The sequence below is a fragment of the Neomonachus schauinslandi genome, chromosome 2, assembly GCF_002201575.2.
Source record: "Neomonachus schauinslandi chromosome 2, ASM220157v2, whole genome shotgun sequence".
NCBI lineage: Eukaryota > Metazoa > Chordata > Mammalia > Carnivora > Phocidae > Neomonachus > Neomonachus schauinslandi.
This window is the reverse complement of record NC_058404.1, coordinates 69459387-69486456: the sequence shown is the minus strand read 5'-3', so window position 1 is coordinate 69486456 and position 27070 is coordinate 69459387. Positions and strand designations below refer to the sequence as shown.

At 37.5% G+C, this 27070-nt stretch overlaps 1 protein-coding gene and 1 pseudogene across 1 annotated transcript in view; both read right to left on the bottom strand.

Annotated features, from left to right (window-relative positions):
- Window positions 1-4209: 4209 nt before the first annotated feature.
- GASK1B (golgi associated kinase 1B) overlaps window positions 4210-27070 on the bottom strand; it is a 44694-nt gene continuing 21833 nt past the window's right edge. Inside the window, exons 3-4 of the mRNA XM_021698850.1 lie at window positions 8466-8692; window positions 4210-5576 (exon numbers count right to left, since the gene is read on the bottom strand). Of these exons, the coding sequence (XP_021554525.1) occupies window positions 5369-5576; window positions 8466-8692 (435 nt within the window). The 3' untranslated portion in view covers window positions 4210-5368. The remainder of the gene's footprint in view (window positions 5577-8465; window positions 8693-27070) is intronic.
- LOC110588507 lies at window positions 14032-14391 on the bottom strand (annotated as a pseudogene).

Sequence of the window (27070 nt, the reverse complement as noted above, 5' to 3'; positions counted from 1 at the left end):
TTTACTTTTTATGGAAGACTTTCTATCAATGAATGTACTAAAGCATGAAGAACTAATGGTTCTCAACCAGGGAATGACTTTGCCTCCTAAGAGGACATTTTGCAGTATCAAGAGACATTTTTTGGTTGTCACAACTTGAAGGCATGTTACTACTGACATCTAGTAGGTAGCCCAGGCTAAAGTCGACTTCATTAGGAATTTGTGTCTTTAATTAGGACTTTGCTACTTCGGAGGCTGCCATGTCACTCCTCTTTGAACACAACGTGCTATCTCTACTTGCAACCAACCGTAAGTAAGACAAAGGAAATGACACAATACAAGTAGCAAATAGCATTGTCCTAAGAGTCACCAAAACTCAGGTCCTATATTGTAACTCTCACTTGTTACCTGATTAGAAGTGGAAGGTTGACTCTTAAGAGAGGCTGTAAATTATTTCCTCATTCTCTTAAGAAAGACCTGAATCTTGCAAGCTTAACAATAATGTATTCTCACAAAGTTAGAAAGGATATCTGAATCACAGTTGATTTTTTTTTAAAGTTACTGGGAGGTAAAAAAAAAATAAATGTTGACCTCCATTTTAATACCCCTGAGGTCCTGAAACAAGGATGCAGAACAAGATCTCTTGTTCTCCTAAACAGAAGTCGAGCCAATAACATAGGGCACTTTATGAGCCAAATAATGTCTGGTGTCCTGGAGCTAAAGAAAATGTTGGCACATCTTGCAAAATCACAGCTGTTTCAGTCTCATTTAGTGACTGTCCCACTCTCTGCAGCCCAGTTTGCCTTTTGAAATATAGCACAGCTAGCTATGCTGCAGCATGTGATTAAAGCAACTGACAAGGGAGGTTTTATTTTTTAGCTCTTTGTCTCAAAAGCTTTAGAAATCTTGACAAGCACTGCTAAGAAACACAGATTACTTTTTTAGAAAGAAGATGCATAGAGATTTCTTAATGTGCACATGATTGTGCACATTTTTATCAAGAAACTAAATGCACTTTGGAATCATGATGGTAAAAAGGTAGCTTTCTAAGATAAAAAAAAAAGTTGAGCTAATTTAATCATACACAGTGCTGTTGTTAAGAAAAGATCTCTGCGACTTCACTTACCATGTGCATTTTTGTAGGTTGCAAAACAGTCTGCCAGCAAGCCCTTCAGAGTCAGACCTTTGAACTAGATAATCAACTGATAACCATTAAAAAAATTAAAAGGTTAAATGAAAATAAGCTCCAAATGCTAATCACATGGTACCATTCAGTTCTCCAATTATATAACTGTGTTTTGAAAGATTGCTAAAGTAAAATTTTCAAAAAATTTAACATCATGACTCTCAAGCAAATAAAATATGAGTCTGTGGTCAAAAGTTTAAGGCAAAATTTTCAAAAAGGTAAAACAGCAATTCCTATGCAAATGTAAAATGAACATACATCAAAGATTTTATTTAAATAATTCATTAGCGAGGGAACCACTAAGATGGTAAAACCATTTCAAAGAGTGTTTCAAAAGCTAAGGTAATATTAGGATAAGATTTCTGGACTAGATATAAAACTGGTTGATGTCCAACAGGATAATAAACTGTAAAGCCATTAGAGTTGTCTTTTCCACCAGGCAGAAATTATTTGCGTCTCTATGGGATAAAAATCTACACATTAACCTCTGCCCTACAACATTGTTAAGTAGACCATCCAGTACAAAAGCAAGGCCAGCTTTGCACTGAAAGAACACTCAAAAATCTCTTCTGGCTATTTCCAAGTGTCAGATAATTTTTCCAGTAAGTCAAATTATCTTCCATGAATGAAAGTTCTTAATTCTTGATGATACTATTTTTATTTTTATTTTTTTAAAGATTTTATTTATTTATTTGAGAGAGAGAACGAGAGAGAGCATGAGAAGGAAGAGGGTCAGAGGGAGAAGCAGACTCCCCGCCGAGCAGGGAGCCCGATGCGGGACTCAATCCCGGGACTCCAGGATCATGACCTGAGCCGAAGGCAGTCGCCCAACCAACTGAGCCACCCAGGCGCCCGATACTATTTTTAGAGAAAAGTCTTTATCATCTTTCCTTGACCCACGTACAACTTCCATATCATATTTTCAGACTAGTGCCCTAAGTGTGCCTTCCTTTGTTCTGTGCTGAGATAAACATTAGAATTTCCTGAGATACTATGTAGATAAATCTACATCTAGGTTATTTATTCATTAGATATAATGTAATATATATTTAAAGATATGAGGGAATAAACAGGCTATTATACAAGTTCAGAGATTACAACTTTTTTGAGCGTAAGTCTAAGACATTTTATATTTTGATAAGTTCCCCAGGGTGTCTAATAAACTTAATAAATATGACTGTTATAAAGATAGCCTTAACTATAATTCTAAGACTCACCCCCAGCAAAGAAAAACAAAAATTAAATAGTCTCTTACAGTTTGTTATAGCTGTTACCTAATTTGCATACCACTTAAGACAATGCTCTTTGTACACCAAGAGAAAGCATAAGATCACTAGTAACAATATCAAATATATGCATATACAAACACAATCCAATAAAATTCTTAATTGTTCAATTGTTTCTTTTATCATGGACAGTGGTAGCAGTCTTCTGTACTTAAATTCTGAAAATTAACGCATGTACAAAAGAAAACCCATCTACAAAATAAAAAGCACACATCTTTAATTTCTAATATTTTTATTACAGACTTTTAAGATATGTATTTATTTTCATATTATCAGCCTAAAGAAAATAAGTCACAAAAATAAGCTTTTGTATGTCTGCCAAGGTAAATTGTTCTACTTCAAATTTATCAAGTTATAAATAAACCACATAATATGCTTATGTGAACCAAACCACAGCATAATCTGAGTGCATTTGAAAGGCACAGAGTACTCTCATTGTTTCAATAAGAGAAAAGAAGAGCATTACTTAGGATTAAAAGCCTGGCCCTGTAGCTATCCGTTATTCAACAATAATACGGCATGAATTATTCACTGATTATAAAACAAAATACTGTGTTAAAAAGCAAAGGTGACTAAAATAAACATGTGTTCCTGGACCTTTCATTTAATATTAAGCATGTCAGAATACCTGGAAGCAAATAAAGCAAGACCCACATAAGGGAGAACCAAGCTGCCCAAAAGCTGTGTAGCTTGAGACGCAACATTAAAGGTCATTTTTAAGGAGACTGGATTCCCACCACTAATTTCACAAATTTGAATAAAGATGATCTATTCCATAAAAAGCTTATTAAAATGCGAGTATGCCACCTCGATAAGACAAGGTATAAGGCAACTTGACAAAGAGTTCTTTCAAGTCAGTGGCTCAAAATAGAACCTGGGTCTCCAAGCTTTTGTTAGGCCTATTTTTTATTAAAATCCTGATTAATGAGAGAAAAAGGGATCTTAAAAAGCCCAAAGACAGCAGGTAAAAGTGGAGACTCAGGAGAGCCAAAGAGTGCACAGAATGTGTGGAATCAGAGAAAGGAACTCAAAGGGATAATGGAAGAGAATGGTCTGAAGACCACGTCTCCAAGGGTCAGCCCAGCAAATAAGGATGCTAAAATGTAGTACTTGAATGTGAGCCTAAGAAAGTTATGCTTAGACGATCAAATCCCTCTCTCCTTGACCCGTCTTCTCTTCTAGTTACCATGTGTTGTTTTGACATTTTGCCCCTATACATTTACATTAGTTAGAATCTATAGGTATATATTTAAAAAAAAAAACAGTCTTTATTGTAATGTCTTTAATAGTTCTAATTTACAGTGATATTAAGTGACTCGATTAGAACACATAAAATGCGGTGTTTTAGCAATAACATACAGAACTGAGAAAACAGAGAATTGAATGCATTACAACATCTTAAATTATATTTTTCAACTTTCAGGGAAAAAAGAAGTCAGTATATCAGCTTTTAAATAAGGAGTGGGTGAGGTGGGGGTGGGGGAAATGATGACTTGTTCGAGATTTGAAACCTCTGTATGAACATCTGTCATATGTGATGACATGCATATCTTCCCAGGACACAAAGACCCAACATGTGAATACTGTATGTCTATGTCCTATGCTTAATTAAGAAGTTGGCAGAGGGATGGGCGCCTGGGTGGTTCAGTTGGTTAAGCGACTACCTTCGGCTCAGGTCATGATCCTGGAGTCCCTGGATCCAGTCCCGCATCGGGCTCCCTGCTCGGCAGGGAGTCTGCTTCTCCCTCTGACCCTCCCCCCTCTCGTGCTCTCTCTCATTCTCTCTCTCAAATAAATAAATAAAATCTTTAAAAAAAAAAGTTGGCAGAGGGAGTTTGGGGAAAATTATTTGAAGCTTAATGTTGTCCAAATTCACTGTTTTAGTTCTAGTCATGTGCTTTCATTGAGGAGAATTGAAAAGAGTCAGGTTTTAATTTATTTTGTTCATATTTCTCATATTAGAATAAGCTAAACAATATATTTAAATGCACTCAATATCTGGTTCTACTGTCAATATCTGAGCAATATCATTTAAATCAATTTAAATATAATTAGAAGAAGTCTGAAGAAAACCATTATTATTAAGAAAATATACAAAAATTATAGCATATCCTTTGTAAAAATGACAATTTGTTAAAAGAACATCCATTAAAAAAAGGCACTCTATAAGTATAGTTTCAAATAGGTAACTTATACCTTAAAATTGTTTAATGTCTAAGCTACTAGACATAAACTGGACCAAAATTGAGAAAGCAAAACTCCCTAACACATAAAGGAGGAAACTGTGATTCTTCCTTCTCAGATTCACAGAGATGGCCAGTCATTTATAGATACAATAGAATATATACTGGTGCTTTTGTAAATAACCCACCATTTCTATGCAGAATTATGGTATACCCTGGTGTTTTTGCAGATCACATGCCTCAGTTTTCCAATGCAGAACTGCCTCTGGGTCATATTGGGATGGCTCTGTTTTAACAATCAGCAACTGAAGAATGTCAAGAACTCTTCCCATCAGAACTTGGTCAGACCAGTCAGTATGGCATAAAATATGCTTTGCTGAAGGAGTCAGCACCTCTGGTTTACACTGTTCTGTTAAATGGCATGACAAATGTTTTAACAAAGCTAGCTGGAATAATAATTGCAACCATTCTGTATAATCAGATGTTGAGACTCACATGATCCAATGTTAGAGAAAAATATGAACAAATATTTTTTGAGGAGTATGTTTTTTAAAAGGTTTTAAGTCTGCTTATCATGCTCAAACCCATCATATACACTTGGTTAAATTCATTTATTTTATATATTCATTTACACTGCCTCATTCCTAAAAAGACTTGAGGTTTGTGTACTTGATTTTAAAACCAAAAACAAAAAAATGCATAAATATATCTAGTATTCTAGCCAGAAGATCCTTTCATTCATTCATAGGTAATACTTTGGCCCCATGTGCATTGATGTAAGTAAGAAGGATTTTGGCTCTCTGCTCTATGACATCAATAAGCTTTTCAATTCCTTGTCTACCTCCTTGACTTTCCCAATAAACTTTATCAAGAAACAGGGACTGAAGGAGTTTCTGCCGTAAGTGCTGGCTCTTCAAAACAGAAACTGCAGATTCGGGAAACCTGAGAAGATAAAATGATATTTCATTCTTAGTAATTGCTTAGAAATATTATGCCTTACCCAATTGCTTTGCCCTTCATTAATCTGGCATAAATCACACTATCAAGTAGTACCTGGAGAATGAAAACATTTTTGTCACTGTCAAGCTGACACTTCTCTTAATAATAATATACTAGAAGAATATGTTTCAAGGGAACTGAATTTTCCATGTTGAATTTTCCATTGAGAACTTGACATACTAACATCTTACGTAAAGTCATTATCTGTAGGCAAAGAGAGGCACGGAATTAAAGAGTTCTGTTAGCCCGGCAAAAATACTTTCCTCAATCTTAAGCTCCATTTCACCCATAGAAACCACTTCAATCTGTCAAGTAGAAGAGTATCCTCATAAGTGTCAATGTGGGGTTTTATGCAAGAAAATATGAGAAGCAAAATGCTGACAAATGCATGACTGAATTTAATGTGAAATAATCCAAAATGTAGGTAGTAAAAAGAGAAAGGAATCATTCCACAATGCCCAATTAAATAAAGAATTGTTTCTGATTCAGATTATACTTCAGGAATTCTGAAAATCTGGGAGCATTTTACTAAATTTGAATATTAAAGTGTTTTTCAAATAAATTTAACAAAACTCAAGTTTTAGAGCCAGGCATTCCACAGTGACCCATCTCTGGAAAACCTGAGGCCAATTTGGAAGGGTCCTTGTTGAACTACCTTAAGAGAACGCTTTGTGCTTCTTGTTCTGCATTTAGAAAGTAAAAACAAGGGGTCTAGCATGTACATTATCTGAAGAACTTTGTCAAGTTTCAAGTTCAAACTCATAAAGAATGTTTTGCTGAATCCTCAATTGGCCCATCCAGCTTTCTTTGAAATACTGATGAAAGCACAATAAAAATATTGGGGTTGCATAGTAAATTTCGCATAAACGTAGTTGCTCCTTAACAACTAAAACAGGAACATATCCTTGTTTGAGGAATACAGTTTGCCCAAAGTTTCAGGCCTCCTAAATGCTTTTTCCAAATTTCAATGGAATGAGCTAAGGGTGGCATTCAGGGAGCATAAATGCAAGGGACCCAGGTGCTCCAATGCTGCAGAAAAACCAGAGGCCACAGAGCTGGACTCGCTTAATGAGTCTGAGTAAGTGTGGAATTAAATAATGCTGATAAGATGCTCTGAGCTCCCTGAAGTGTACTATATAATTTAGTGGCCATAGTATTAATTAAGTAAGCATTTTTGCTCTATGAAATATTAATAATCCATGATTTATAAATTCTATGACCCTTCAACTAATTTAGCTGTGGTAGAATGTATGAGATAAAACTGTGAAATCCATGGATCTCTTTAGTGACTAATCCTTTTCATAAAGGAAAAGCAAAAAATTACCTGTCTGTGCATTACATTGATTAATAGGAAAATTCTATGCATAAATCTGGGCTAGCAGTGTCTTCATTATTGCTTTTCAATGTGTGACTTACTTATTCAAAAAAAAATTTAACTTTACATTCATTACTCCTCATATTGCATTTAAAGTTAACTTCTTTGAAAGCATAAAGCAGTATTCATATTCATATGAATGTATAGAACAGATGGACCATATTCTTAGGCACTCCTAATACCAAGAGAAAATTTAGAGATTTAAGAAGACCCCAAAATATCAACTCAGTAAGTGATGCCTTTGGTCAATTTTTCTACACATAAAATTTCCTTAGTTTAGCCACATTAAAGAAAGAATCTGTCATATATTCTACCTTCAATCCATAAAGAGATGTAAGAATGAGTATTAACAGGGCAAGATATGGCAAAAACTCATGAAATTGGGGCTCATGAAACTCTCATGAGAACAGTATTGTCTCTAGTCCTGAAAGTACATAAAATCCACACTACCTGATTAGAAGTGCTAAGAACAACTAATGAAACACACTTCAGAGCGTTGTTACCAAGACTAATAGTAACAGCATGAACAGACACAAGTTACTGCAGAAAAATGATTGGACTTGGATTTGGAAGATTGGGGTTCTACTCTCAATTTTAGAGTAGATGTGCTCTTCATGTGCTCTCCACCAGTCACTTAGCTTCACACAGCTGGTTAACTCTTTCACTATTGCACCCCTCTATTTCCAATTCTCAAACATACCCCAGTGTCTTGGTCACTCTGATTTCTGACTAGGGTAGGAAGGCTATGAAGAGTGGCTATGACCTGGGGCCTAAAATCCAGCCTCAATCTTTGTAGCTAAGGTTGAATGGCCCAGACTCTATAGTGGGTTCCTGCCACTATTAAATGCATTAATTTCCTTTATTTCTTAATACATAAGCTCAAGATACTTTTCTCCTTAGTCTATGTCTACTGGAAAGATTTCCAAATGCTCAAAAACCCTCCTACCTGAATTCAAACAGCCGCTGTCCTTTGATACTGTGCCCTAATTAGAAGATTAGCTCTAATTTCCCACCACATTCAGAGAAGTCTCTTGAGTTTATTATGCCTTTGGACATCCTGCCATGTCAATATCTGTGAGTCTGTTAGTCCCCCTGCCCCATGCCCTGATAATGGAGCTTCTGCCACCTCCTCATCCCTGCTCTGCCAGTTCCTATTCCTAAGGTCCCTGCATGCTTCCAGCTTTACCCACATGGATTTTCACAGTGAGGGCCAAGGAAATGTAGTGGGAGTTTTGTAGGTTGCATGGGTTGGTGACACTTGACACCGTGGCTGCAATCCTGTTCTATTCTGCTTAGGTCTGGTTCCCATTTCTGGGCCTCCATCCCCAGATTCCACATCCACAGTTCCTTTCAAGGGTTAGATCAGTCACACATAGCATTTGAGTTTTCTCAAAACCTTACTACTTATTTAATAGAAATGTGATGTCCCATAGATTTTCCTACATCTTAAAACTTACTCTTTGATGCCTTCTAACAATTTGAAGTTTAAGTTATCTTCGCTTCTGTCAAAGAAACCCTTGTTGTCTATGAAGACCAAATGCCTTGGGTCATGCTTTCGCTGGATAACGTGTGCTAGAGCCACAGAATCTTGGTGGTCACATTTTGGCCTCAGTCCATTCTGTACACAGGCATCTTCCTTTCGAGGTCGGAATCCACAGCAATTTGTATCTAAGCGATTATAAATCTGAAAATGGAAAGTGAAAACAAAATCCAAGATGCTGAGTAAAAACAAAACTTGGGAAAGTTAGATTTCTGGAGAATTAGTGCTTTCTAAATAGCTGACTTTCTAGAATCTAATAAGGCCAGGCTCATTTAATTAAAGGCAACTGTCAGAGTAAGTCCAAAGTTCATATCCTTCTGACTCAGCCATGGTTAAAAGCATTTCCAGCTTCTAACAGCTCTAACGTCAGATCATCCAAGTTAGACATCTCCACCCTTAATATTCAAAGTTCCCACTGACATCATATGTAGACACATGGCCAGAAGAATCTCTGACTCTATTCCTGACAGAAGATAGAAACCACTGCACTTTTATATAACTATAGCTTGTTTTTTTCCTCGAGTTGGGTTATAGAAAACCTGAGTTATCTCAGTGGCTCTAGAAGTTTCCTGCATCCCCTAACCAATCTGGACTTTAGAATTACACTATTTAACCTGAAATAAGTAACATAGTACAAATCTTTTGAAAAGATGTGACATCCAATAATGATACAAAAACTACTACCCATATGGAGCCCACAGCTAGATTCTAAATAAGTGAGCAGGATGAACAAAATTATTGGGCCCAGTGGGGTTTATTATGGAAATAGGGTTTCTATCCTATAGAAGAGGTAAACAGATTAATGAGAAAGGGGGAATTGTGTTATTTCCGTTTCTCTTGGGCAGGAAAGAAATAACATTTATTAATCAGGGTCAATTAAAGCTTCAGCTTAGGAATTAGATAAATTTCAAGTCAAATCTCTGTGACCTTGTGTAGATTCCTTTACATCACCGACTCTCAATTTAATTACCTATATAATGGGAATGGTATTATGGCACTGTACCTTGTCAGTTAGTAGGAAGATTAATGAAAATGTTTATACACAATCCAGCCCTAACCCAGGCATCTAGAAGATACTCAAAAAAATGAAAACAGTTATATTGTTGAAACCCACACATATACACTATATGAAATGATTTACCTCAAAACAAGCTTCCAAGACAAAAGGCAATTTCTCCATATTAATGAAGACAAATTGAGTCTCAGAGAGGTTGAATAATCTGCTCTGGGCAGAATACAAGTAAGTAGCAAAGTTAAGATATAGACAGCTATATTTGTCTCCAAAATTCCCATACGCTCATGATTCAAAAGACGGCTGGCCATAACACTGTCACTTTTATTCCTTTGGCACTAAATTCCCATTATTTCTCTTCCCCTGTTTTTATAGATCCTGTGGGGCTAGCCACTCTAGGAGGTCAATTGCTCAAGAAGAATGCAGAAAGAGTAGTGCCAAAATTTAGCCTACTTTGAAATGACCATTCATTCATTCATTCATTCATCCAACAAATGTTTATTGAACATCTTCTCCCATCTATCAGTGGGCTAGGCACCAAGGCAAATGTTGCCCATGGTCATTACCTCCCACCACCACTACTCCCAAAGGAAAATGAAGTGGTCATTTAATTTTGCCTCATTACCACAGCAAACTTTAAGAACTGGACAAGTGACCTTCCTCTCTGTTTTCTGTACATAAGTGAACTTTGTATCAAATAGCATATTTTGAGAAACAGGGATTATAAAGAGGTCAGCCTAAGCCAATTTTCTGTGATATTTATGTAAAACCAGTCACATGGGACAGGGGTGGTCAGTGAGCCAAGAAGCATTTGGATAACACAGAGGGTACATTGCTGATCTACAAGCAACCTACAGATAAAGGAAGGCCTCTGTCAGGATTGGTTCCAGGCAGCTGATCCATGGGGCTATAAGTCTAAGCAATGATTTATCCAAAAGGTCACACAGGCTTACTGCAGAGAACAGTAAGTTCCCACTTCTGGTTAAAGTGTCTTTGTCTGACATGAGGACAGGAGTTGCCTAAAGGTAAGCAAGGGTACCCCAAGCAAATCACTATAGGTTAAATGACAAAAAGCACAAATAAGAACTATTAGAAAAAAATATTGAGTCCTTTCTCTTCAAACAATTTGATTCATTTTGTGTAGTACCTTGACTGCCTTTGAATATAAGAGAAATCAAGTGACATATAGAGATTGCATCTGGTTGGCAGTTATTTAAGTTAAGATCAGAGAGTCAGGGAGAACATGAAAAATAACCCTTCTAGAAGCTGCTTCTCACCCAATCTCCCCCTCCTATAAACATTAGCTAATAATTCCCAAAGATTCTCTATACCATGCTCCAACATCATCATATGTTTATAACCAGTTATAATGACATTATATAATAGAAAAAAAAAACAACCCTATTTAATTTTGACCACAACATGCAAGGTCTGTTATGTTGGATAAATGGTCAGAACTTAAGTTTTAAGGACTAATCTATCAACCACTTCATAAATGGTACCCTGAACCCTGAGCTTTTTCTTCATTGTTGATTTCATACCAGTGAAGAAAGGACTAAAACCTATAGCGACATTTCTGTTTTTTCTACAACAAAGCCATGAGTCAAATATATTAATGTTAAATAATAAGCACATTAGAGTTTAGACCCCAACTTTCAGTACTCCTATAAATATTATACTCTTCTATTTTTAAACTACAGGAGAACGTTAAAAGTCAGAGGTGCAAAAGACCGATTTAGGTCATTTTTTTATTGCCTTCCCAGCATTAGATTGTTTCCTACAGTGTATTTTTAAAGTGCTTTGTCTGATCTAATTTTGAATCACTCAACAGTCTGTGATGATTTCACCACTTCCCTGGCAGACTGTTGTTGTGCCATTCAAGTCTAACAGACCTTATTATTAAAAATGGGTGTGTGTTCAGCTGAACTCCTTGTCCAGAAAATGTTCACCCCCCACCTTTTATTTGGAACTACACGTGAAGTTGGTGGGTATGTTAATACATGTTGAGTGTGTGTGCGGGTGTGAGCGTGTACACCTACAAATATAGAATCAGACTGTAAGGCCTCAAATAATCTGGGTTTCACTTCGTTTTTCTTATCCTCTAAGTGTAGCAAATTATGTCTTTGTATTACTGCCCTTGTCTAGCAAGGGTTTAAGTAGCTCTTAAATCTTGTTCCCTAGCTCTTCTCAGAATTTTGTTTATAGTCTTCCTTTTGAATTCACATTCACTGTACCAAAAATATTTTGACCACAAAACCATAATCCACTCCCTTAAATTCAGTGCCATGTTGCTGGGCATTTAATTTAGTTATATATTGAATATATTCCTGCTTACTTCCAAGAGAGTTTACGGATTTTTTTAAAGCCTAATAAAGCATATCCTAGATAGCTATGAATCCATAATATGGTTTCAGTATATTTTTTTGGCGCACACATTAAAACAATCATTTCATTTAACTACTGCATAATTAAGCACTGTAGTTCACATCCACGGGTCTGCGTCCTTAGATAATTATCCTACAAAGAAGATTCATTGGGGGTAAATCTTATCAGTTAAGCGATCGTGATTATTGATGATCATTAATGCAACTTGTTCAAATTCACAACCTCTCACTCTTTAAAACAAGGAAAATCTTTTACAGAGTTGATCTTCTGAATCTTAAGATTACTACCAACCATCATTTTCTGTAAAATTGCTCTTTCCTCTTTTAGGAAAATATATCTTTTCCATGTTTACCTAACTAAAATTATACTCAGAAAAATCCAGGTGTTCCAGCCAAATTTTTTTTGTTGGTGGGAATATTTTTAGATATACTGCCTTCTTCTAAAATTCCTTTTTTAATTCCACTTTCCTTGTGGGGGTGTTACTTTTGCCTGCATGAAGAAAGTATCTTTTGAGTGACTCAGTTATGTTTACGGAGCCTAAACAAGGATGCCTCTGCTGCACTGACCAGCTCTCCAAAGCCCCATAGGAATCTAGAGAAATCCAATGACTTTCCACCCTTTTGCACACCACCCATTCGAGCTGTGTCTTCAAAAAGTGGCTCTATCAAAGCAATGGCTTCAATGGGACTAAATGACTAATTTCAAGCAATGTCTGAACAAAAGCAAGAAAACAAATACTCTAAAAGTGCTGCTAATATTAATGAAAAACATAAGAGCAGTCATTTAGCAAGTGTTTAGTATGTGCCAGGAACTGTACACTTAATGCTTTACACGTATTGTTGCATTTAATGCTCACAGCAACCTGAAGGGGTAGACGCTACCAATGGTCCCATTTGATAAGTGAAGCAAGTGAGGCACAAGGAGACTGGTTGGCTAACCCAAGGTCCCTCACTTCATAAATGACAGAACTCGGGATTTTAACCCAGATATTCATGCCCTTTTCCATCCTGATTATATCTCTTGTGCATAGCCAAGGTGATAGTGCAAAAAAAAAAAAAAAAAAAAGCAAGTGCATTTGTATAGAATACTAAATATCACTACATTCAATAAATGCTGGTTATAAGGTTTCATCAGAAATACAAAAAACTGTACTGTAGGAGTTCAGGTAAAAACGCATGAAGGAGAGGATATTACAGTTGTGTTTTGAGAGACAGGAAGTGTTAGCTAAAAAATAGGCAAAGGCATGAAGGTAGGAAATCAAAAGACATCTTTAGAAGAACTGAGGGTACATTAGACCAGCGCTTCTCGGACTGTCTGTAGTGAAAGATCAGGTGGTTTTGATTTTTCTCTCCCTCAGCACCACAATCCATATGGAGTGTGTTTGTTAAATGATTAATAATAATTTATTACTAGAGAAATAAGATTTTAAAAAATACTAAATACCAGCCAAATATTTGTTAGAATCAACAGATGAAATTCCTCTACCAAATTGCTGTCAAAGTTTCTAAGTGCTTATTTGCAATTTTTGTACTTGTCATAAACTAGTAAATTGGCAGGGTCCTGGAGTCACACTTTGAGTAGGACAATGTGAGACGGCGCTGTCGAGGGTTAGGGGAACGTGAAGGTAGGTAGCAGAGCAAAAGGTGGATAAGAGTATTGTGCCTACAAAAGAAAGCCAAATTTCTGATGTGCCTTCAAGTTTCTATCATTTTCTCATGTATTGCTGGAAGGAAGGTCAAAGGCAAGAGAGCAGGGCATTAGGGGGAAATGTTAAAAGAACGAAAACTGAAGGGAACCAAGACAGAGCACACTTGGAAGCTGAAGAGAGAATAAAATGAAGATGTTCTTCCTCACATAGATTAGAAATTCCCCTGATCCAAATATTTTTCTCATTCAATTCTTTTAGTTAAATTACATAAACCTGTAGATGTTCCTACCACAGTTTTTGTACACCTCTTTAAGGGGCTCAGTGAGCATATGTGTGTATGTATGTGTGCGTTTCTGGTTGGTGAGTCAATATCTTAAGATCTCACCATCTCTTTTTTTTTTTTAACAACTGATAATCAGACCTTATTAAAAAGGTTGATTTAAGCATCTGCAATGGTGACTTCAACCTCAACTCCTGGCTCAATACTGATGGAAGTAATCTGCTTAACAATCTCAGAAGGCCTGTGCAATCAATGAGTCGCTTGTGGATCCTCATCTGAAAACGATCCCAGGTCTTAGAACCTTCACCACAAGGAGTTTTTCTTGTAGTGATTCTCAGAGTCTTGGTAGGCATCCGAACTGGTCCTTTCACTTTGAGATTCTTTTCCTTTGCGCCTCTGATCAAGTCAGCACATACCTTTTCCAAAGATTTTACGTTGTGGCTGGTGAGAGTAATTCTAATTCGGTGAATCATCACCTCCGGTTCCACGGGTGTCTTCCCGGTGTCTTTAAAAGCCATGGCTGCTGCGTGGCTTCCTGACCGACTTGTTCCTCGGTGAGAGCGAACAGCGGTGAGTCAGGAGCAGGAGCGGGGCGTCCAAACCTCCGCTATAGCTGCGACCGCGTCTTCCTCAAAGAGCCTCACCATCTCTTTTCAAGCTATTTGTTTTTAACTGCTTAAAAATTGCACCTTTACAAGGAAAACCGTACTTTTAGAGAGAAAGTTTAAATAATGCAATAAAACACATAATAAGTGGAATTTAACAATTTACCATAGTAACTCAGCCCATACCTGGCACATAGTAGGCACTTGATAAATGTGTATTATAAAAAGAATCGCTGAGAGTTGGTTACAAGAGCCCTGTAAGTCAGTTTAACCAGAAAACCCTGTTTTCTACTGGGAAGAATCAAATACAAAATAATGGTGGCATAGGAAGACATGGGTCTTTTTAGGGTAGCATCCAGCGAATGGAGTGGGAAAAAAATGGGAAGGGAGCAAAAAATGGAACTGCCTGTGCTTGTCATTTTCTCTTGGTTGGCTCCTTTATGTGCGTTTAATTTCACTAACCATGGACCATGATCTGTTCTATCCCACAGAGAGTCTGCCATAACACACCTTGCAGGCAATAGGCATTTGATAAACATAACAAGCAGGTGGGACAGAAATAGCAATAGGGCATCCTTTTCTATAATTAGCAGTTTTCTGGAAGATTCCTTTGTCTCCCAGTTATCACATTGGACATCTCATTTGTTTTTAGAAAATGCATCGGGAAAAAAAGGTCTCATTGTCTCATTTTCAGCAATTATTTCAAAAAGGCAAAAAGACACTGAGGATTGCTACCATTATCAGCCCCACCCTAGGTACAGAGAAACACAAAAACATATAGACTTACTTATTTATCAGCTAATAACTCACATTGGAAAATCCTTCTATGCGCATGTGTCTTGATGTGAACTAGTGTATGGTTACCATGTTACCAGTGAAACTAGATGGATCCCTGTAGTCTAATGAATGTGTGAAGGTAGACCAGATCATAGAGAAGAGCAACCTCAAACAAATCCCACAGTCCCCGTGGTGCTTGTTAATACAGACTTAGTGTCCTACCTTGGGAGCTATACACAAGCAAAAGCAAAAGTGCTCTCACCAGCCTGTATCACTTGGGAACTCTCACCTCATAAAATAATAGATTTCATTTTTGTTCTGTGCTGCCATGGCAACAGGTGCCCATTAAATTACTATGCGTGTAAATGTGACTAGCAGAACATCTGATGAACAATGCGAAAAGTCAAAATAGTTCGCAATATATAAGCCTAACAGTGGCCATAGGCTCGCTTTCGCCTCTGCCTCTGGAAATAGCAATCATTGCTCTACACTACCTAATCTCTAGAATTCCACATTTAAAACTATCTATCAATATAAGCCAATTCAATGCAGAATCTCTAGTTTCTTCCCTGTTACTGAATCATAAGTAAAGATAGAACAGTATTTATTTATGCAGAAATAAAAACATGTTTAGTGCTATGATATACTTGGATCTATTTCTACAGATGCAATGTTTAGAATCCATATACTGTACCTCTGAGTAAGTACCAGAAGTCAAACATCATTCTGTCCCAGAAAGACTCTGAAGAGAGTCAGCAGGCAAGTGATAATCTATTTTTAGAGAAAGAAAATCCACATTCTGTAATTTGCACAAGCAGAGCTGCATGGAAATAGCCTCTGCCAAAGGCACACCCACTTTCCTGTAAAGATTTATAAAGAACACTCAGACTAAGAGAAACAATAATTTTTACATTTGGTCAGGTTCTTATTTATGGAATGGGTTTATATTAAACAAAGAAAATTAAAACAAGAATAATATAAGTAAAATGTTTAAAAAGTGCCTTCTTTTGAGGAAATGAAACACCATTTTTAACAATTTAACATTAAATAGAGTTGTAAACAAGCTTAAGATCACACACACATATCTGAGGGAATACTGTCACTGAAAACATTCTTTGCTTGACTTGACTGTATTAATTTTTGGTATTCTCATGAAATTTCTGTATTTTATTTTCCCCTATAATGTAGTATTTTATTACAAGGAAATTGGCAAAAATAAGATAATCTAAATGACTATGCAGAAAACACAATTCTGATTACAGTGACAGAGATTCTTGGCTTAAGTCACTTTCATCAGGCGTCTGAACCTTTCTCCTAGGCCCATTTGGGCACGTCCATATATAACCCAGTTTTAGCAAGAGCACTGTAAGTCAGTTTAACCAGAACCCCCCACCATTGATATCTGATCACTCTCGGTATCTAATGGGTTCCTCATCTTCCACTGGCCCCCAGGGCTATGTCTGATCGCCCTGGTCTGTCTTCAGCAAGAATCTGGTTAGGCCAGTTAAACCAGAACTCCTCCTACCCCTGGCCCCTCCTCTTCATAATTTGCCATCCACTGACCCCATGGCTGTATTCAGGGTGGAGCCCAATCTCGCTCCCCCACTGGAAAATCCCATTACAGTGTTTCCTATACCTACAACCATCATCATGAATAAAGTCTTCTTGACCGTCTTTAACAAGTGTCACTGAATATTTCTTTCTTCAACAATGATTAACACAATCTAATATAACATATCCAAAAGCTATTTAAACTCGTATCTTTCAGTGAAAATTGGTTCTCTTTATAAAAAGCTAATTAATTCTGACACATTGATTATTCTCTGGTTATTGAAAAATAAGTACTGCTTGGGAGTAAAATGGGGGTTGCTAGGGGCTGGGAAGTGGGGAAATGAAGCGATGTTGGTCAAAGGGTACAAGCTTCTAGTTGTAAGAAGGGTAAGTTCTAAGGATGAGACTATAGTTAATATTGTATATTTGAAATTTGCAGAAAAGATCTTAAACTTTCTCACACACATACAAAAGATAACTATGTGAGGGGATAAACGTGTTAATTACCTTGATTGTGGTAAATGTTTCACATGTATACAAACATCAGATCATCACACTGTACACTTTAAGTATATACAGCTGTGTTTGTCAAGTATACTTCAATAGAACTGGAAAAACAACTAACATAAAGTTGAATTTTCAACCTCTTTCAAAGATTACTGCTACATGTACTTATGTACTTATAGAAGTTCCTATTTGAAGACAGATTTGTTTTTATGCTCTTTGGGTTAGCAAGTAGCTATGAAGTAAAGACCTTTATGCAGCTTGGATAAAAAAATCCCAGGATACTGCTAACTCACTTTACATCATAAAGTTTCTAATTATCAAAATAACCCAAAGGGACACACATCATCTTTTCCCACATTACAAATAAGGAAAAAACTCAAAGATGGTAAGTAACTTGCCCACAGAGACAAAACTAGTGTATGATGTGAATTTCTACCAACTGCTGCCTGACTCGCCACACTGCTTCCCAGGGTAGAAAAGACAAGCTTTTTGCTTTCATGGAGATCACAGTCTGATGTGTCTAAGTATGATTCACTGTGCATCCTCCACATGGGTCAGCATCATATTTTGCATAGTGCACATACGCAAAAATTTTTGTTGAAAAAATGAAGGAATGAATGCCAACTTCACTCAGCTCACCTACCCAAGCCACCTAATGCAGAGAGCTAACTGCCAAAAGACCTCTCATTAGGCCAGACCTCCATGTTTTCTTCTATCCATTTTCTTGGAAGAAGCGCGGAGTCTTAAAATCAAAATCACAGAATCTTAGAATCACAGACCTTTGAAGTTATGAGCTACTATACAAAGGGAAGTTTGTTTTGTTTTGTTTTTTTCCAGAAAAATTACCCTAGGCCCTGCTTCTCAAACCTTTTTTAAGTACCTCTGACACAAAGAGTTATTGAAGACACCAAAAAGGATTAATTTAGGTGGGCTATTTACCATATAGAAATTAAACCTGAAAAAATTCACTATTTATGGATTAATTTATTTAAAAATAACACTGACACTTCCATTACATGTTAACATATTTTTAAAAGAAATTGCTATATTTTCCAACAAAACAATAAGAGAAATGGAATTGTTCTTTCAAGTAAAAATGATGTTTAATGAAAAAAGCAGCTAGTTCAGCTCACAATTCAAACAACCGCCTAAGCAGTTTTCCTCCAGGCCGCTACCACACCGTGGGAGGCCTTAGAAGTGCCTTAGGCATGCTTCCTGTGTTACCACACAGAATTTTTATTTTAATTTTTTGTTAAGATTTATTTATTTGAGAGCGAGCACGAGCAGGAGGAGCAGAGGGAGAGGGAGAGAGAAACTCAAGCAGACTCCGCGCCAAGCTCAGAGCCCGACGCAGAGCTCTATCTCACAACCCTGAGATCATGACCTGATCCGAAACCAAGAGTCGGACACTTAACCGACTGCACCACCGAGGCGCCCCTCAAAGAGAACCTTTAAAAGGTGCATACTTACGGGTAGAGATTTAAGAAAATTCATAGTTTTACTGCTTCGTCAAGGACATTCTTAAGTGAATCAGGCATTTTCTGCCTGTAGTTTTCACGTGAGCACAGGGGCAATGAAGAGTAGGACAGGTGTTGGTGTAATTTGGTGCCAGCTCTGATTCATGCTAAAGCGCCAACAGATTTACCCACTACTGCAAACATCAACATAGTGAAAAAAGCAAAAACTGGCTTAACATTATTATGGAAATAGTGTTGACCAAAAAAAGCCATTGTTCCAAACAATCCCATTCAGTAATAATTTTTTGAAGCTCCATTTATCTCTTAGTTATCTATGTCCATTAAACAACAGCTTGAGTATGGTTGGCAAGAGCATGAAACCAATAGAATCTTTATGGACAGCCTCTCATTTAACCCTCTCTGAGTCTACTTTATCGGGCAAAATTATTTATAAAATAAATCTTTTAACAATGACTATATCAAAAAATATCTATTAATAATAAATTAATATTGAGGCCAGATGAATATCTGCCCGCCCTCTCAGGTGTTCCTATGAAAATACTATTGTATTAAGTTTTCCATGGTTTTTTATTTGCTTCCTGGTGGATTTATCCAGGTCTGATGCTTAGACCTCCTATTTTCCTGGAACACAGCAGTTAAGGTTGGTTTCAAACTGTCTGTGGTTCAATGGCATAGGATCAGTGGGGAAGCCAATCCCACAGCTAGCTCAAACGATGCATTAAATATCAAAATGTTGTTATGGAATCACACAGGCTTCCTCAAATCCTCGATCTCTCCAGCCCAGCTCTGTATACAACAAGATTTAGGACTGAGACATAGTGACTATGCGCTACTCAATTTCAGCACAGTTTATACATTCCATGGCAAGTGTTGAAATAAGCAAAAACGGCGTATCATTAACATACGCTGTGCTTTTGATTAATAATTAAATTAGAACTGACCCAGGAATGCTCAGTTGGTTGTCACTTAGCAATATGAAGTTCATGAATATAACTTATTTGACCAGATATTTTTCCCTCTGATTCAGACTGATAAAAGAGCAAAGACTATGTGAACCAATTTCCTAGTCCACGTTTTATGCAAATTAGGCTTTAGTATAATCAATGCCAGGAATCTCTAAGAATAAATGCTAGACAGTAGGTGGAAAAGAATATAAAAAATTCTAAAAGCTTTTAAGTTGGAAACAGACATCTGAGGAACTTGTCTGCTCCTTAACAGGAGGAGACACAGGGAAGTCTTAACGAGAAGTGGGCCAGGATCCAGAGAAACACATTCTTGTTGTAAAGGCCAAAAAGCCATGCCTCTGTGATAAACCAGGGTCAGTATGGCTAGACAACTGTTTTTCTTCAACGCTGCCTCCATGAAAAATCAAATAAATAGCTTCGGTGCTGTGAAGTAAGAGAATGTAGTCTCTAAAAGTCAGACCTCCACTGGAGCAATGATGTCAAAGTCCAAAACAGAGACTCACAGGCCAGTGCCTTTGTGTTTACTTTCTCAATCCTGTCATATTCTTGTAGAAAATTTTTAGCAGCAGACATACATTCCACTTAAAGACCATAAAAAGTGAAACTATTTGCCTTTTGAAGTACAGGCCAATATAATTCTACTGTTGGTTTCCTAATCTCCCCAAGGTTTTGAGAAGGCCTAACTGTTAAGGGGGCAGGTACAATCTAGCAGGTCAGTTCCTTCAGGGAAGGAGGGTTTCACAGACTTCCTACATCAGACTCTCTTTGGAAGAGAGGATTCTGAAGGAGCCAGCATGTGTCAATGGGATGTATTCCATGAATAGTCAAAGGGGAATTGGCGGTGTGGATTAACCAAGAGGACATCTGGAGAGGAATCACACTGAGAAACAAGAGTACAACAGTTCCCAGGCATAGAAATGACATTGTGGGGGCCCCTGGGTGGCTCAGTTGGTTAAGCAACTGCCTTCAGCTCAGGTCATGATCCTGGAGTCCCTGGATCCAGTCCCGCATCGGGCTCCCTGCTCGGCAGGGAGTCTGCTTCTCCCTCTGACCCTCCCCCCTCTCATGTGCTTGCTCTCTCTCATTCTCTCTCTCTCAAATAAATAAATAAAATCTTAAAAAAAATATATTAAAAAAAAAAAAAAGAAATGACATTGTGTCAGACTCAAAGCCAAGTCACAAAATCTCAAATGATAACTGAGCCTCACAGATTGACTAGGAATTATCTAAACAGAACATAGAAATTCCCCAATTCAAGTTTGTTCAACTTAACTGAATTCATGAGCAGTGTCTTGTATGTTTATAAGTCCTGAATTTTGTTTATAAAGTAAAATAAAAAGTACTAAGCTATGAGAACAGGAAAAAGAACAAATGGTTATAAAGTAAACTATCTAAATAAAACACCTACAAGGCCAAGCAAAGCCTTTCATATGATGTCAAAGTGGCCAGAAGCAATAAATAAATGCCCTAAGGTATTTGTTATATTAAGATGCTGTTTCGATCTAAGCAAATTTTCTTGGCTGCTGCCTTGTAGACCTATGTTCTCAGTAACAAAAACTCCCTGATAGCCACCTCTCACAACATCATAAAACCACAGCCTGCCTAAACCCTGCTTCTCTCTAATTGCTAAAAGGACAGGAATAACATGTGGCCAAAGGCACTTAAAGTACGTAAGTTTTTTAAAACACACAAATATCCACTTATTATGCCTATAAAATTATTTTTTAAAAAAGATTTTATTTATTTGACAGAGAGAGACATAGTGAGAGAGGGAACACAAGCAGGGGGAGTGGGAGAGGGAGAAGCAGGCTTCCCGCCGAGCAGGGAGCCCAATGTGGGACTCAATCCCAGGGCCCTGGGATCATGACCTGAGCAGAAGGCAGACACTTAACGACTGAGCCACCCAGGCGCCCCCTAAAATTACTTTAAAATTGGCTGAAAGAATGCATACTAATCTCATGACAGTGATCATCTATTTAGAGAAAGTGCAGGAAGGGGACTTGAAGAGATGGTCAAAGGGGAGTTTAACTTATTTTTAATGTGTTGATATTTCTAAAGTAAATTATAAAAGCAAACATGCAAAAAAAAAGTTGACAGGATAATCCTAGAAGGTAGAAACATGGTATTTGTTATGTTAGTCTTTGTTCTTTGAGTTTTGGCGGGGCGGCGAGGGGGGGGGGCGGTTGCTGTTTTTGTTGTTTTATGTCTCAACAAAGCGACTAGAGACCTTGAGGAACAGAATCTCAGAATATAATCCCAACTAGCCTCCCATATTCTGTAGGCTGAGAACCCTGCAGTTAACAAACATGTAGGAATGTATTCTCTGAAATTCCCTCATTTCTGCAAAAATGACAACACTTTTATCCCAATTTGACCTGAATGGCAGGTCCATGGAAACAACCTTATATGATCTCATGGTCTCCTACATAGCATCAAATGCTATAATGAGCAGCTCTTTACCGCAGAAAATTCACAGAAAAACAGACATGAGCCCTACTACAAAGGACCTACAGTATTTGGAGATTCAGGAAATCACAGCTATGTGTACATATGTACATTCAAATTCTTATAAATAGGGTGATTCTAGATGATATCTGTGCTGATCTATTGAGTACTTTCTATCTGCCAATGCCTTAGTCCATTTGCGCTGCTATAACAAAATACCACAGACTGGGTAATTTATAAACACATTTATTTCTCACAGTTCTGGAGGCTGGAAGTGTGAGATCAGGGTGCCAACACAGTCTGTTTTTGGTAAAGACCCTCTTCCTGATTGCAAACTGCCAATATTTCACTCTGTCCTCATCTGGTAGAAGAGACTAGGGAACCCTGTCAGGCCTCTTTTCCAAGGTACTAATCCCACTCATAAGAACTCTGCCCTCATGACCTAGTCATCTCCCAAAGCCCCCCCCCAATACCCCACCTTGGGGGCTAAGATTCAATGTATGAATTTTGGTGAGACACAAACTTTCAGACCATAGGCAGCCAGGTATCATGATAAGCATTTCATGTGATGAGCATTTCATTTCACATCAGTCTCCAAGTGAAGTAAGATCATCCTCCATTTAAGTAATAAATGAATCAAAGCTCAGAGATTATGAACTTGCCCTAGATTACAGAGCTGACTATTGAAGAAGCTGGGATATGAATCCAGCTTTACAACAAACAATACTACTGTTTTACTTCTGTTTTACATCAATACAATTCTGTTGTTGCCCTATGATTTTAACGTACTGAAAACTTGTGAACATTTTTTAAAATGATGTTAGAAATTCAGGGGAAAGAGGGAGCTTAATATGATTGAGTTAGTTCTAGAAGACTTTGTAGAAAAAGGATTTGATTGGAGTTTGAGGGCCAGACTGCACATTAGATGGGAGAGTAAAAGCAGTGGTGAGTAAAGCGTGGGGAAAGTGGGGGCGGGGGGTCCAATAGACAGTGAGTAAACCAAACCACAACACACATGTACGCACACACACACAAAGGCCCACACAACCCTGCAGTTAACAAACACATACCTCCTTACGTGTTTGTTACCTACAGGGTTCTCAGCCTACAGTACAGAAGTACTACAAGAGATCATGGCAGAAGAGCAGATAAGAATGGAAAGGAAGTCAGAAGGTCAGTTCATTTCTTTTTGTCTCAATTTTGGATTTTAATGTAATTATGCATATTGTCTTTCTGTGTGCTCATCAACCTGGAGTGCAATAAACATTTCTTAGACAATAAACTTTTACAATTTAAAAAAAAAAAAAAAAGGTAAGTTCATGGTGTTTCTTTTTTTTTTTTTTAAAGATTTATTTATTTATTTGAGAGAGCGAGAATGAGAGAGAGTACATGAGAGGGGGGAGGGTCAGAGGGAGAAGCAGGCTCCTCGCTGAGCAGGGAGCCCGATGCGGGACTCGATCCCGGGTCTCCAGGATCATGACCCGAGCCAAAGGCAGTCGCTTTAACCAACTGAGCCACCCAGGCGCCCCAGTTCATGGTGTTTCTTAAAAGAAATGTTAACAAGGGGCGCCTGGGTGGCTCAGTCAGTTAAGTGGCTGCCTTTGGCTCAGGTCATGATCCTGGGGTCCTGGGATCGAGCCCCGTATCCAGCTCCCTGCTCAGCAGAGAGCCTGCTTCTCCCTCTCCCTCTACCTGCCACTCTGCGTACTTGTGCTCTCTCTCTCTGTCAAATGAATAAATAAAATCTTTTTAAAAAAAAGAAAGAAAAAGAAATGTTAACATTTCTTTTCTTTTCTTTTCTTTTCTTTATTTATTTGACAGAGAGAGCGAGAGCACAAGCAGGGAGAGCTGCAGGCAGAGGAAGAGGAGAAGTAGGGAGCCCGAAGCAGGGTTTGACTCCAGGACCCCGGGATCATGACCTGGGCCGAAGACAGACCCCTAACTGAGCCACCCAGGTGCCCCTACATTTTTGTATATAAATTGTACCACTAGACAACCAGGTATTATATCCACTCTACCACTAGAGAACCAGGTAAGAGATGAAGGGAAATTACACCTTAGAGAAGTAATCCAACTAATAAATGAAGACGTGATGAGAGAACTAGAATATCCCCATTTCTCAATGTCTAGTGAATTAATGGATCAACATCGAGCATCCATAGCTACTACTGTCACAAAGGAGAAAGACCAACCAGACATTATCTCTCCCAGTAGAACAATATACAACCATCTATGTAGAAGTCTTGAAAAAACAAGTTAAATCTAAATCTGATCAAGTCTCTAAACTCCACACCAATGTCTATGGAATACAGGTGACAGGAAGACAAATAAAGACATCATGGAAGTACAACGAGCAAATTCCAGAATCTAGAACTCTAGAGAACAAGGCAAATGCTTTCTTCAATAAGTAAACTGGTAAGGAAAAAAAAAGGAAGAGGTGGATGTGGAATCTATAGATTAAAAGACATATCAACTGATCACAAAGCACAGGCTTTATTTGAATCCTGGTTCAAATAAACAAACTGAAATAATAAATAAGCAAGCAAACAAATAAGTAAATAAAACATTTATAAGACAATTAAAAATTAGACCAGTTACTGGATATGTTACTGGAATTATTGTTAATTTTTCTTTTGGGTGTTATAATAGTTATATGCCTATGTTTTATTTTCTAGTGATACTGAAAAATTTACGGATGAAAGAAAATGATGTCTGGGATTTGCTCCAAATTAATGTGGGCATAGGGAGTAGATTGGGATAGAGATAAAACAAGCCTGATCATGAGTTTATTAACTGTTGAATTTGGATGACAGGTACCTGAGGGTTCATTTACTTTTGTGTATGTTTAAGTTTTTTCATACAAAAAATTTAATGCATTACGGCATTTTTTTTTGAAGATTTTATTTATTTATTTGTCAGAGAGAGAGCGTGCACAAGCAGGGGGAGCGGCAGGCAGAGGGAGAGGGAGAAGCAGGTTCCCCGCTGAGCAAGGAGAGCCGAAAGCAGACACTTAACCGATTGAGCCGCCCAGGCATCCCTAATGCACTAAGGCATTTAAAATTTATTTCCAGGGGTACCTGGGTGGCTCAGATGGTTAAGCATCTGCGTTTGGCTCAGGTCATGATGTCTGGGTCCTGGAATCGGGCCAGCGGCTAGCTCCCTGCTCAGTAGGGAGTCAGCTTTGCCCTCTCCCTGTGCCCCTCCCTCCCCACTAATTCTCTCTCTCAAATGAATAAATAAAATCTTTTTAAAAAATTAAAATTAGAAAAAAATATTTTCCAATCAAATGGAAGTTCTCAGAGTTTTATTTTTTTTTATTTTTGCAAGAAGCAATTAAAACAATTTAAAGGAAAGTAGGAAAAATAAACTCAGCAATGGTTTACACGGTTAAGTTGCAGTTGGGGCAGATAGAGACAAGGAGATCAGCTAGAAGTCTCTTACAACATCTGGACCTGTACTGATAAAGAGTTTGATCAGGATAGCATTAGGAGGGATGAAAAGGGAAACATAACTGGAGTGGTTTTGAGGAACTGTCCAAGTTTAGTGCTACTCGAATATGAGGCACAAAGCAAAGGAAGATTCAAAGATGACTCAAAAATTTCTGACCTGACAGATTTTTAAAATAGTAATATTATGAGTAGAAACAGGTAAGTCAAGAGGGCAAACTGTCAGGGCATGAGGTGACAAATCTGCTTCTAGACATCAAGTTTGACAGGTTGACATGACCATTTGCTATTTAAAAAAGTGAAGTATTGTTTTGCTACATATGCATAAAAATGTTCTTTGTGCCCTCTCCAACTGTGATGACTTATTTAAAAATGAAGAGTCATGAATTAAAGTTGTATAATAAAATAACTGAATAAAAATATATAAGTCAAACCTCCTCAAACCAGTAAGATAGCCCAAATCCTTCTTTAATAAACATATTTTCTTGGCATAGGTTAGCCATTTCATCTATATCCTTTTCTCTGCAAAAATCTCTATATTCTTTGATACAGAAGCAAATCTGTAAACTTTTTTATATCACCTCCCCTGTCTCTATATATCTAAACATAGGTGCCCAGTAAATACCAACTTTTTTGGCCAATTTGCTCATGTATGGTAAGTAGTACTTAGAAGAATAAAACTATATGTCACAAAATAATTTTGTTATTCTTCTGACACCTCTCTAAGTAAGATAATCCCTTGTATTATAGCATCAATAATACTGAAAATAATTTCTCCTAGTGACAAAGCATGAACATGTGTCTAGTAAAAACTATGTCAAAGTCAGACATTTGAATTTCATTTATAAGAAAGGGGACACGTAGCTTTATACAATTAAAACTCTGCAGAAACCACAATATATTTTTATCCGTACCTTTGAAGTTTAGAATTGGTCATTTCTAATGCCTAAAATATCACACTCCCATGTCCTTTACCTTATAGTAAGTGACCCTCTCTAATCAAGTGAACCACTGTGATTCTCATCAGAAAAAGAAATTATGAAGATTTTTCAACAATAAAAGCAGTAATATGTCTTCTCGAAACCCTCTGATCCTTGGCCATCTTTGCTCCCTCAATCCCTGTCAACTCAGCAACCAATGTTAACCAATATTGCCAAAGCTAATCACTTTCTTTGCTACTTGAAGACAAGACAGCATCTGACTCATATCATGTCTCATTGTTTGCTAGCAAATAAACAAAAAACTATATTATTTGCTTGCTCAGACTTAACAATAAATACATTGCTACAGGCTACTTGGATTGGCAATGTGCTATTTCTGCAAAACAATGAAACCGACCCAAACTATTAGAAATCCCAGTGTCCAAGACCCTGGATCAGTATGCCTCTTGCTGTCAGAGCACCTGTCTGTGAGTGATCTCTGA